General features: G+C 44.7%; 1 protein-coding gene across 1 annotated transcript in view; it reads right to left on the bottom strand.

Moving 5' to 3' along the window:
* The window catches only part of OSBPL11 (oxysterol binding protein like 11), a 44,754-nt gene extending 32,520 nt beyond the window's left edge, over window positions 1–12,234 (bottom strand). The window contains exon 1 of the mRNA XM_062005007.1: window positions 11,874–12,234. Coding sequence (XP_061860991.1) covers window positions 11,874–12,004 — 131 coding nt within the window. The 5' untranslated portion in view covers window positions 12,005–12,234. The remainder of the gene's footprint in view (window positions 1–11,873) is intronic.
* Window positions 12,235–12,850: the final 616 nt, after the last annotated feature.

Here is a 12,850-nt window from a genome sequence, read left to right as displayed (position 1 = left end):
AGAAAACTATCCCTCCCCAACTTCAAAGGATTACTACAAGCCAGATTTCTACATACCTAAGTGCTAATAAAATACAATAGGAATAAATCACAATTTATTGTTGTTAGTTTATTTATCCTTGTTAGTTTTTTAACCTTTTCTAGTTTTATTTGTCCTTTAAGTTCACAGCAGCTGTCAATGCTTTGCAGGGTGGTCTGTCCTGGGGGAGGAATAAGATAGCGATAGTTGGGCCAAATTCCCCCTGTATCCTGTTTACATTCGAGACTTGAACACAGATGCTGAGAAAAAGCAGGCCCAGAATGACATCTTTCAGGAGCTTCAGCCAAGACACCCAGACTCACACCTAACAAGCCCTGGGCCAGCATTTTCTCCATGAAGAAGCACTGACACTGAAGGCCTCTCCACCCTTTTTTCACATCCCTCATAGCTTAGCTCTCCCCTGAAACCCCACACAAACAAATCACCACTATCAGGGGCACAAAATTACCCCTATCTGGAAAGCAATTACAGCAAACTTCCAAGACTGCCCTTCTGATGATTTTAATTTTGCTGGGACTCAGACAGCACCACGTGGGATACTTTGAGCAAGCAGGTCTCAGAAGACCCAACAGCTGTTTAAAGAGCAAATGCATCAGCCAAAGGCTTCCTCAGAGTCTTGCGTAAGGCCTCGCTTCAAGTGGCAGCTGACTATCTGTGGATTTACTTCCAGCAGGAAGGATAAGAAGGAGCTTGGAGCCCATGTAGATGATGAGCAGTGCTCCTGAAGCAGGATGCACCCTCCATAGCTGCTGCCACCACCACTAATAGAGTGCCTTCAGGCTCTGGGGAAGGGAAGAGGCTTCTTTCTTCTAAGCTCACAGCAAGATACAAAAACCTGTCTGCCTTCAGATTAAAAGATAATGAAGACAGAGAAAATGAAAGAAAGAAAAATCAGGATCCAATAAGTGACTTTCACCATATAGTTTGAAAAAAGCAGTAACCACTTCCACTAAACTTGTTCATCTCCATCTGCCCACAGGCTCACTTCTCGCAGCAGCTTGCTTTTTTCCTCCTCAGCCGCTGCAAAGTGCTTACCTACAAAGCACTGATTCCCCTTTCTGCTACCTGGAGGGGAAGGGCAAGAGAAAAGAGGGAAAAAAAGCCCAACAGAACTAACCCACGTCAGAAAGTTTGGATGTATCTTCTGCAACTGCAAAGATCATTTGCTCACAAGAAACCACCACCACATTAAGTACACTCTAGGCCCACAGCTTGTGAGAACAAGAGCAGATTCGCCAGTCCACCCAACAAGGTAAGGCAGAAGCCTCTATGTTGTTTCCAGGGTATCTACATCAATAAATTGGAAGAAAAAAATCTTACCCTACTGTGCAATTCACCAACAGAGCCCTTCAGTCAACGGTAAAGTGGCAGCAAAGCTCCTGCTCTTCAGCTCACGTGTTTGTCTCCTCAAGTTTAGAAACCAACAAGTGCAAGGAAAAAAAGGTCCAACAGTGACAAGAAGATTGACTGCAAACCCCAGGGGGACTTCAGAACACCACCTGGACACAAGTGTGCTACAATAACACATGCATCCTCATTCGATACTAAGTTTTTTCTTAATGTGTACACTTGTGTGAACTCCTGAGAATCATTCTAAGATAATGTGCAGCCTGGCCATGAAGACAGGGTACAGCAGAGCTAGAATGAGATGTCAGTTGTCCACAAGCCCAGCATGATGCAGCCCAGGCTTCCCATCTGGGGGTGAGGGGCTCTCCAACTGCTCAGCACGTTGCTATCAACACAATAGTTCAGTCTGCACCTAAAATTCCTACCAAGACTAGTTCTCAAGAGGAATGGTAAGCCAAGCTGATTAAAGTTGCATTCAATCCTCCTCTCTTGAGGAGTAATGCCCTAGGTCACTTATACACAAACAAAACTGGTTTGTAATGCTTTTGCAGGCTAGCAAGAGAAGAAAATGAAAGAGATAATATTTACCTAGTAAGTAGCAAAACGCTTCTCTCATTGGACTACTATAAACCTGATTACTTATCATTTATCATTTGAAGACCTCTTTAGTTCTCAAAAGACACCTGACTGGAAAAAAAATGCAGCAAATTTCAGCTAAGCAATTTCTCTTGCACGTACATGAACACCTCAAGTCAGCAAGAACTCCACTCATGCACAAGTTATTTGTGGATTTGCGTCAGCGCAACACAACCGAAGCTGGATCCAAGAGTCAAGAGCCAACCCTGCAGATTTTTCTGCAGTGGTAACTACAAGAAAAAAATAACTGTAGATTTATCCAACAACATTTTAGAGCTGGAGCATACAAAAGCCAGGCACACAACCACAGAATCTCAAGGGCTGGAAGGGACCTCGAAACATCATCCAGTCCAACCTCCCTGCCAGAGCAGGACCACCTAGAGCAGGTCACACAGGAACTCATCCAGGTGGGTTTTGAATGTCTCTAGAGAAGGAGACTCAACAACCCCTCTGGGCAGCCTGTTCCAATGCTCTGTCACCCTCACAGGGGAGAAATTCTTCCTTGTATTTCTTTGGAAACTCTTATGTTCCAGCTTGTACCCCTTGTCCTATGACTGCACATCACTGAGAACAGCCTGGCTCCATTCTCCTGACACCCACCCTTTACATATTTGTAAACATTAATGACATCACCCTTCTGAACTCTCCACTTGATACCTCTGGAGAATGATTGCTGTGTGCAGTTTCGCTACCACTTATGTCACCAGTTTACATCAGCCCACCACAACGCAGTTTTACATGTTTTTGTTATCAAAACTCAGAACTTTCCTTTAGTCTAGTTTCAGAAAGCTCAAGCAGTCAAAGGTACTCTGCATTGCAAACATAACACAAGCAAGGCAGACACACTGACAGGATGAGCATCTTTGCTGTTTTGGACTATCTGCTTCCTGCACCAGCTGAGAAAGCAGTGCACCCCGGTAAGCACTGTTCACAGAAAGTGGCAGAGCAAACTTCATCACTTAGTGACAACTACAGTTGCAAGCTATGTATGTTGTATCAGACAAGAAAAGGCTGAGGGACCTGTGTCTGTTCAGCCTCCTTCAGAGCTGGGAAGGCTTAACAGGGATCTCGCCACTGTGTCTCCTACACACAGAGAAGACAAAGATTCTTGTCAGAGATGCACAGCAGAAGGGCAAGAGGCAATGGACTCAAGATGTGGCAAAAAATGTAAAAAATCCTTCTTTGACAGAAGGAAAAATTCCTCACAATTAGGAGGAGTGAGCCCTGGGCCAGGAGCCCAGAGACTATGACATCTCCTTGGAGACACCTGAAACTCAACCAGTAGCTCTGAACCACCTCTTCTAACTTTGAAGCCAGCCCTGCTTTGAGCAGGAGGCTGGACTAGAGATTTCCCAGGCCCCTCCCAACAAAAAAAATTCTGTAACTCTTGGATAGGGAGAAATTTAAAGTATTCCTACATTGAAATTTAGGCATCAGTTTAAACTCTAAGAAAGCACGTGTGTTAATTTCACCACTTATGATTATGACAACACATAAAAGCAGCAAGATTTCTTTGTTGTTCTTTAAGTGGACAGTCATTCCCATACACAGAATTATTCAAACCTGCTCCTTTTCATTGTGCAATGAGCATCAGGTATTAGTCATTTGGCACTCATGCATTAATAAAGCATTTCCTCATGGTTTTCTTCTCTCATCATTGCCATCGACATTTATGAAGGAGTCTTGTATCCAACAATAAAAGGACATTATCATCCCACTTTACATACTGACTGCACAAAGAATTTTCTGCTTCTCTAACTTGGAGACAGTTGTGGACAATTTCTTTATTTTATTCATACGTACAAATCACAGTTTCTGCTGATTTCCGCTGCAGCTGTGACCCTGTGGAAGCTTTGCAAAGTTGGAGGCCACTGTTCCAAACTAGGCCTCCAAGAAAAAGAGGAACAACACACAGTTAGTGATTACAAGGGAAAATCAGTTTAAACAAACATAACTATTACCACAGAGGAAGTCAAAGCCAGGGTCAGAAACCAGCTCCTTATTATAGCATCCTGCAGTTCTGCCCAGCAGACTTCATGCTTTCTGTTACATCTCTACTGCAATGAGCGAAACCAACCTCCCAAGGCAAACTGAGCTCTTCAGGAAACTGATCTGTCAATGCCTAAACATTACTCGAGATTTTAAAGATTTCCAGCCTCATCAAAAATTCACATCTTTACATCTAGAAGGAAAAAAGAAAACAAAATGCACAGCCATAGCAAAAAGCCTTCCCCTCACACTGACTTTCCTGCTCCAAAGCAGGCTGGTAAATATAACATTGTCAGCTTAACATACACAAAGGAATAGCATTTATTCTACCCCACTTCAGCCTGCCTTCCCCTCCCATCTCAGCATTAGACACAGTACAGAAAATCTGAATATGGTACAAGCTTTTGCAAGCACACTAAAAAGAGTTGTCCAGCAGCATTACCAGCAGGCAGTGACCTCCTGCAGGAATTGTCAGCACTGGCACGTGATGATATCACCTGTCAAGGCACATCCTTATATAAACAGGGGTCCTTGCCCACATGCCTTAATTTTCATGGTACAAGGAGTCCAGCACAAGAACCTACCTAGGACAACCTAACAGTGCTAGCTGGCACTTTCTGCTTCTGCATTAAACAATGTGATTAAGTAACCCACATGCAGTTTGTTTTTCACCTTCTCTCTGGGGAGAGAATGTGTGTGGCAGATCAGGATGTTAATGTTGTAGGCACTTTCAATTAACTTGCTGCTACATAATTATATTAGAAAAGGTGAAGTTGAAAAATGCCTCTTGCACTTAATGAAGGATAGATATTTGTAACAGTCATTAACTCCTGCAGAAATCTATTCCCTGGAAAGCAGAAATTAGTAGAGTCATTATCCCTGGAGGTATGTAAAACGATGTGTAGATGTGATGCTCAGAAACATGGTTTAGTGGTGGACATGGCAGTGCTGGATTAAAAGTTGGACTCAACAATCTTAAAGATTGTCTCTTCCAACCCAAGCAATTCTATGATTCTGTCCTGCAATTCCAGAACCAACTGCCACATCTGTCACTCCTGTCCCAGTGAGTTTTATAACCTGCTTATTCAACACAGGAATGCTCTAAGAAACAAGAATCACAGAATGGTAAGGGTTGGAAGAGACCTTTAGAGATCATCCAGTCCAACCCCCCTGCAGAAGCAGGGTCACCTAGATCAGGTCGCACAGGAACATGTCCAGGCGGGTCTTGAAGACCTCCAAGGAAGGAGCCTCCACAACCCCTATGGGCAGCGTGTTCCACTGCTGGGACAGTGCTCCTGATAGCCACTTGCTGAGGAGCCACAGAGCTGGAGGAAGGCACTCTGACTTTGCCCACTTGGTTCAAGAATTGGGTTCAGGTTCCCTACTAGAACACCAGACATCACAAAGTTCCTGTTTAAATTACCCAAACTCATTTCTCCACTCTATCCACTTATTACCACCTCTCAGTGATTTATTTCTCTTAATTTACAATGCATCTGAACTTCCATCTGCTCCAACCACATTCTTCCAGGTTGTAAATACATGTGTGAACATGAATGGTTTGCTTGCCTTTTGAGAAGTGCTTGAGGCTTCAGTAACTGGTAAAATCAGCCTGATAAAAGATGTTCTTAACACTTCAATAAAACAGAATAGATCCTGAGGTGGATAGAACCAGCTGATCATTTTAAATGCAGGCTTCTTGTCTATTCTGATAAGCAAATTATGTCAATGTGAAGTGCACAATCCAGGTGAAGCTGGTTGGACTGGATGATCTCTAGCAGAGGTCCCTTCCAACCCCTACCATTCTGTGATTCTATGATTTCTAAATTAGTGTTATGAACATGGTACATTCTTTAAGCAAAGGCTCAATTGAGGATAAAGAAAGTCAAGCGCCAGATTTTTTAGCCATTTCCCTCCAGTATATCAAAAAAGAAATGTTAGTCATAAAATCATAGAATCATTTCAGGTGGAAGAGACCTTTGAGATCATTGAGTCCAGTCTTTGTCCCAGCCCTGTCAAGTACTAGACCATTTTCCTAATCATAAAATATTAGGGGTTGGAAGGGACCTTTAGAGATCATCTAGTCCAATCCCCCTGCAGAAGCAGGTCAACAACATCCACCTGCCTCTTAAACCCCTCCAGGGATGGTGACTCCCTAACAACCCTTTCAGGAAAGAAATTCTGATTTTTAGTAATAAAAAGGAATATACATTGCAAAAATAAACTCTGAATTTCACAGCAACTACTTGAGAAGCTTTTATTTTCAGCACTCAGTTCACCATATCTCAAAAGGCCAGCAATGAGTCAGAAAGACAGCAGCTGGGGCTTTGTGAAAGCCAAGCAGTGGTGAGGCATCTCTGCCAGAATCAGAAGCAAGGGAGTTCAGGGTTCACTTTGACACAAGCTTGACACCAACTCTGCCAGTCAAACCAAAAGCTTCCTAAGGGCAGCAGAAACCCCAATCCCATGGACGACCACTGCTTCAATCTCACAACACCGGCTGGTTCTTACAACTGAGGAAGAGGGATAGGCTGCAAAAGCAGTGGAAAGTCGAAGCAGGTCTGGCCCTTGCCAGACCTCCCAGCTAACACCACAGAAGTACAGCCTCTCTCTCCGTCTGTGGTTGTGCACAAGGAAGGGAGTTACAGTTATTGACTTCAGCAAATACACAGAAATTCCATGTAGGATCCCAAAGAATTTTGTTTTAAACAGTGCTAAAAGAAAACCCAGACCAAGGAGATGGGTAAACTGCCCTAGAATGACACTAACATCTACACAAAGGTTTGGGTGGTTTCTTTTCTTCTACTTATCAAGTGATAGGGACTTTAATTTAAATTCTGGATGGCTCTCAGGAGTCCAGAGTTAATTCAGTCAACACACTAATGCAGCCTAAGCAGGAATGTGATGCTCACATTAATACTATGATGAGAAATGTGAAGTTCAGAGATAACAGTGAGGACCAGCAAGGGAGAGATTTGCAACATCTCATGTACTGCCATTACCCCCTGTATATGTTTCTACCAAGCTGGTTTCAGTTTCGAAGGCCAAACAAAGGAAATTTATCCTCCTGAGATGACATATTCTTGGAATGTGACTAGAAATGCATAGAAACTAGAAAAAACTCTGTATGTATTGTTGCAACTAAGATTGACATCAATGCCACCCTCAATATAAAGAATCATCAACATCCACTCACAAAGACTGTACCAGTTTCAAGACACTTCCCTTTATTACTACTAACTAGATCACTTTTGCAAGATATCATGAAAAAAAATCATAAACACTTCCACAGACTAGCTCAGTCTCACATGCTTTGTTTCCATGTGTTTGAAGTGAAAAGGACTGTCAGCCACCCTCAAAGTTAACTGGGATCAAAGTCAGAAATAGGCTCTTCCTTTAAAACACATTTCCTATGGGATCACTCTATGAAGAAGAGTTCATGGGCACCTCAAAGTGCAGAATGAAAATACATTCATGTGTTGCAGCTACACTTCTTCTATGATGTTACCCCATGCTGACCTAATCAACCACAGGAGACTGAATTCAGATCAGTAACAGTTTACTCCCTTTTTTTGTAGTATGTAGGAAGAGTGTTTGCACGGTGTCAGCTGCAAAATAAACAAAAGCCCTTAGAAGATGACCAGGGACCATTTCGCTTGCTTCAATTTTGTTATCACTTTGCACCTGATGCCAAAATACCACAGTGTTCCTCTTTTTCCCCAAAACCCCCTCTTTGCTGTTGGCATTTCTGTTTGCTTACTCTCAAGACTCCCTTACTCCAGGCCAAAGCCATGTGCAGTAATTCTGCAAGAGAATTTGCCTTAAGTTGATAACCTAGTGGCAAGCAGAACCTGCCCAGCATGAGGAAACCCCCTAGCAAAAAAAACCACCCAAACAATAATTAAAGGCAATGTTAGTAGAGTAAGTTTGCTCCTTTCCTTAAAAACTACTTTCTTCCAAATGTTTTCCTATACTAACTTGCAACTGTCAATAAACCTGCAACACTTCAGTAAACTTTCAGGAACTTGCTTCCTAAAAGAAGAAAAGGGGTGGGGGGGGAGGGAAGAGACACAATCTGCAGCATTTTATAAATGTATATGGCTAAATCCATAGTGAGGAGATACTGAAACCATTTCAGAAATAAGGAACAAAGGCAGCTATCTACAAAAATACATGCAGAGCTGAAAAGCAAATAGGTTTTGAAATATAACTTGTAAGCTTAAGAATCAGCAATCATTTGGGAAATTCTGAACATCTTACATGTACTTCTACCAGCAAGGGAAGAAATGTTAGGAAACCTTTTAAGAGCAGATGAATTTATTTATGTATTTGAGAGCAGAAGCACTAAGAAAAAAAATGTAAGAGGTTGGTACATTAGCAAGTCTCCAACTGGGAAAGACAATCCTGTTTCTCTACTCAAGCGTAGTGCTTTGAACTTCTAATTTTGTAGATAAAGGAGAATCAGTTATTGCAAGCAATTTCTCTCAATATTATCTGAAAGCCCCTCAAGTCAGGTCAAAATGACTCATTTTACTTCTCTGACACATACTCTGACCAGCTCTCTATTTAGCTATTAGACACGGATTCTACTTTCTGGTTATGAAATTTTGATGTCATTTGAATGACTATGATTCACATGTCACAGAAGTACCTACCAAAGCTGTTTCCTTTCTCTTGCTGCTTTGAAGCCATGCTCATTTGATCTAGAGCAAGGCAAAAACTAAAAGATGATGGTCAAGAGTAAAAATAGAACTGTTGCACACAAATAATGTCTTTGTATGGACAATGTTGCCCTTCCTTCCTAGTCTGGTTACTGCGGAAAATACAGAGGCTACTTAGAAAACATTATCATCTCAAATTATTTTATCAAGTTGTCTTTTAATAATTAGAAGCCATTCAGAAGTCTCACCTCATGGTAAGTGTTTCTCTAAATGAAAACAGGGATAAGGAGTTTAGTGTGCAGCACAGCCTCTCAGGCTCTCTTGATCCTACTTAACCGCAAGTTAACGTTCACGCTACTCCTGACCTCAGTCAGGAAAATGCAGCTGAGAGTTGGTTGCTCTCAGGACACGCTCTGACCCTGATCATATATTCGTAAGTAAACAAGACTATTTCCTGTCAGACCTCTAGAAGAGCAGCTCCTCAGGAACTCTCAGCTTCCACCAAGTCAAGAAAATTATCCCTCTGTGCTCTGAAGAAACTGAGCCCTTAAAATTTCAAAGGAGGCACTGCTGTACTGGCTGCCTGAACTCACCTCTCACAGGCCACAGCAGAAAGTCTGCAAAGAGGTTCAGCTGTATCTCTGCACCATCTGAAGTGTCTGGGAGTCTCTGGTTGTCTCCTCTTCCCCATTGTGACAAACGTTTGGGCAGACTCTACCACAGCTATTTAAAAGTCTGCATTTTTGTAGGGGAATGACAGAGTAAGTTAGACATTCTGCTTCATTCTTCTCTTCTAGACATGCACTTTACCCCAAGAACGCGTGACTTTCCACTTTTGAAAGATTCCATTTCCATGATTTCAGGTTCCAGCAGTCATAATTCTCCATTTGGAGCATTAAAGTACTGAGTACCTGTTGTTTCATTTGTCCAACATCACCTATGCTACAGCTGCTTCAACAAGATGCTTCACCAAATACGGAGCTGTACTTGCACCAGATGCACAGTCTATTCTGAGCAAATACTTCAGGACCCTACTTCTGTATGTATCACCACGCTTTGCTCTCACTCCATGCTGCAAAAGACCAAACTTCCACCAAAGCCCCTAGCAAATGTGTTTCTAAATCCCATAGCTTAGACACTGATTTATTACTAGAGGAATCTTTCTTTTGACAAATACATTTCATAACAGTAAGTTATCCACAAAGTGAAAACTAAGCTACAACATCCCGTCCAGAAGAACTTCCAAGGGAGGCAGAGAGGAAAGGCGATATTTTGTGGGTAACTAGATATAGAGACAAATGTAGGAATAAATAATTGATTCCTAACAGAGCAGAGATTAACAGTGAGGTATCCCAAGCATCCACAATAACACAATTAGTACATTAAACTTGTCCTGATGATTTAGGAAGGGAAACTAAAGTTTTACAGCAAATTAAACCAGATATTGGTAGTTGCAAGCAATAATGTGGACAGTTCCCACTAAGAACGGTCAAGCCACCAGACTGGCTATTACTCAGAGTCAGTTCACCTTCTGCCCTAGAAGCCACAGCACTGAAAGAAGAAATGAAACACTTGGATGGGTAATTTTAGAAAGCTGAATTTCACTGCACAGCACTGTCCTGCAACCGTCATCTCAAACATACAATGGCAAAATGGGGTTCAGGTAAATCAAGTATCTCATCCCTGCCTCTGATTTCACATAAAAATATCAAATACTTCCATTTTGATTGCATAAGCTAACTCCTGTGTGGTGCATGTGAAGCACATGTAAGTGATTGGTCACAGCAATACCAATTTTCATTAGAAAAATCAGAGAGATGCTTGAATACAGAGTTTTAAAAACTTTAGAAGCAACAGTCAACAGCAGGTAAAACAACCAATAACTGGATCTGACAACATGCTTTCCCTACTTAACAGCCTGAAATACTGGCTCTGAAATCACCACTTTTCTTTCCGGCACTAGTCACCAGAAAAGTAAATGACTCGTGACCCAGATTCCTAGTGATGACCGAGTTGTTTGCTCCCTATTAAAATCACCAGGCACTCGTGCCCGCACAGCCTGGACCTGGGCATTTGTCTAAGCTGTGTGACGGGCCTCCGTCCCGCACAGCGCACACAGATGTACCACACTGTGGTTTCTCCATCTCTGCACACAGAAAACTGAAAGCCAGTCCATCTGGGCTGGCAGATGACAGCTTTGGAGAGTCTCCATTTGAAGGAGAAGTGTGCAAACTTCACATAACAGCAGTATTTTCAACAGCAACACGGCAGAACTCCAGTCAAAGAAGAGACCTAAAAGCAGAGATTCAGAAGTCTCCCAAACAATACCTTAGAGAGCCTGCTATCAGTGTGTGGGTGGAAACTCTTTCAAAACCAAAAGCATATTAGAGAAATAGTACATCAGATCTCCTAAATCCCTGGAACCCACAGGCCGCTTGTTCAAAGGAGGCATTTTAGTTTGAATCCATTTCAAACTAATGCTGCATGCTCAGCTTCTCCTGCTTTCTCTGCTCTCTTGTGCTGTATTTGCTGTACCTGAGTAATCATACTGATTTACGCTAAGCACAGCCATTCTTAAATGAAGTCAGATAAGAGAGAAACTCTACTGTGTGCACACTCAGAGTTTCACTATCACCAACAAACAGAAAGCACCAATTAAAAAAAAATAAAGACTGCCATTAAGTTCGAAGGCACACCGAGCTAAAATTTGGCACAAAGTTCTGGTTATTGCAAAGGCTGAAAACGTTGAGGCTCCTCAGCAACTTTAAACCGTTCTCCCCGTTCTGGAGGGGAAAAATAACTGGAAGGAAGGCGGAAAGGCACCATCCCCGGGAGCATCTGCAGCCCGGACGCGGGGCTTTGTATAACACACAGGCACACGAAAACCGGAGCCGAGTGACAGGCAGCTCGAGCGCCGAACAGGCACTCTACGAGGGGAAGCGCGGCCGGGCTCAGCCCAGGGCCGAGGAAGGTGTCCGTACCTCCGTCTCGCCGGCACCCCGCGGCGGGTCTGCCTGCCGACTGCAGCCGGGGCAGCCGCGCCTACGACCCACGCTCAGGGCGGACCGGGCGTGGGCAGCTCTGCGAAGAGAGTACGGGCGTCTCCAACCCTCCCAGCCCGGCACCGGGGGCTCCCGGGCCCGCGCCCCCGCAGCGCGCCGCACACACGCCGCCGCCCCCGGCCCGGCCCGCCGCGCCCACCTGTACTGCCAGCCCTTGGCGCCGCGGCCGCCGCCGCTCTTGCCGCCGCTCTGTCCTGCCGGCGGCGGCTGCTCCGGCTTGCCCTCGCCCTCTGGCCCCTTCATGGCCGCTGCGGGGTCCGCGCACTGCATGGCGCTCCGGCTCCCCGCCCCTTCAGGGGCGCCCCCGGCCCAACGGAGGGACAGAGGGAGCCCGCCCCAGCGGCCCCCCTCAGGCCGCGCCGGGGCCCGGCCGCGCCCGCCCCATGCGGGCTGCGATGGCGGCGGCTGCCGGCACCCCCGCGCCCCGCTCGGCTGGACTGGGCTGTGCTGTGCTCGGCTCCCCGCACGGCCGCGGTGGGCTGGGGAAACCCGCCCTCCCGCTGCCTCATCCCGCGGCCCGGCCCGGCCGCCCCTTCCGGGGCAGCGCCGCCGCCATGTTTAGTGTGGGCAGCCATGCCCGTGCTAGGCCGCGGTCGGCTACCACCGCACTTAAAGCAGTAGCAGACCGTTAAAGTCATTGTAAACTCGCGTCTGAAAGCACTCTCGCTCCAAAAGAAAGCGGAATAAGAAGAATGGGGGACCCAATCTGTGAGGTATACGTGTTGTTACGAGCAGTGACTTGAAAGCCCTTGGCTGGGATCTTGTCACAGAAACCCATAAGACAGAGAGATTCAGCAGTTCATTCACCAAGCAAAGCATACCCTGGCCTCCAGAGCAAATACATTTTTTCCCTCCAATTACTGCATATTGGAAACAGCTAAACGGGCTTTTTTACCTTCATGGCATGTCAACAGAGCTAACTAGGAGAGACAGGTTTGTGTGTGTAGTCTTTCAGGCTAGGCATGGCTTTTGGACAACCAAAACTTACTTGACTGGCACTGTGTTATTTCTTAAAATCAGGGGCAGAGGATCCTTGTTCTGGCTTTAATTAATTGGCACACATAGAAGAGGAGAGCAGAACCAGACACAGCTGTGGTTAATGAGGCCATGGTTCTG

This window comes from Colius striatus, chromosome 11, assembly GCF_028858725.1.
Source record: "Colius striatus isolate bColStr4 chromosome 11, bColStr4.1.hap1, whole genome shotgun sequence".
In the NCBI taxonomy this organism is placed as follows: Eukaryota; Metazoa; Chordata; class Aves; order Coliiformes; family Coliidae; genus Colius; species Colius striatus.
This window is presented reverse-complemented; position numbering and strand designations above follow the sequence as displayed.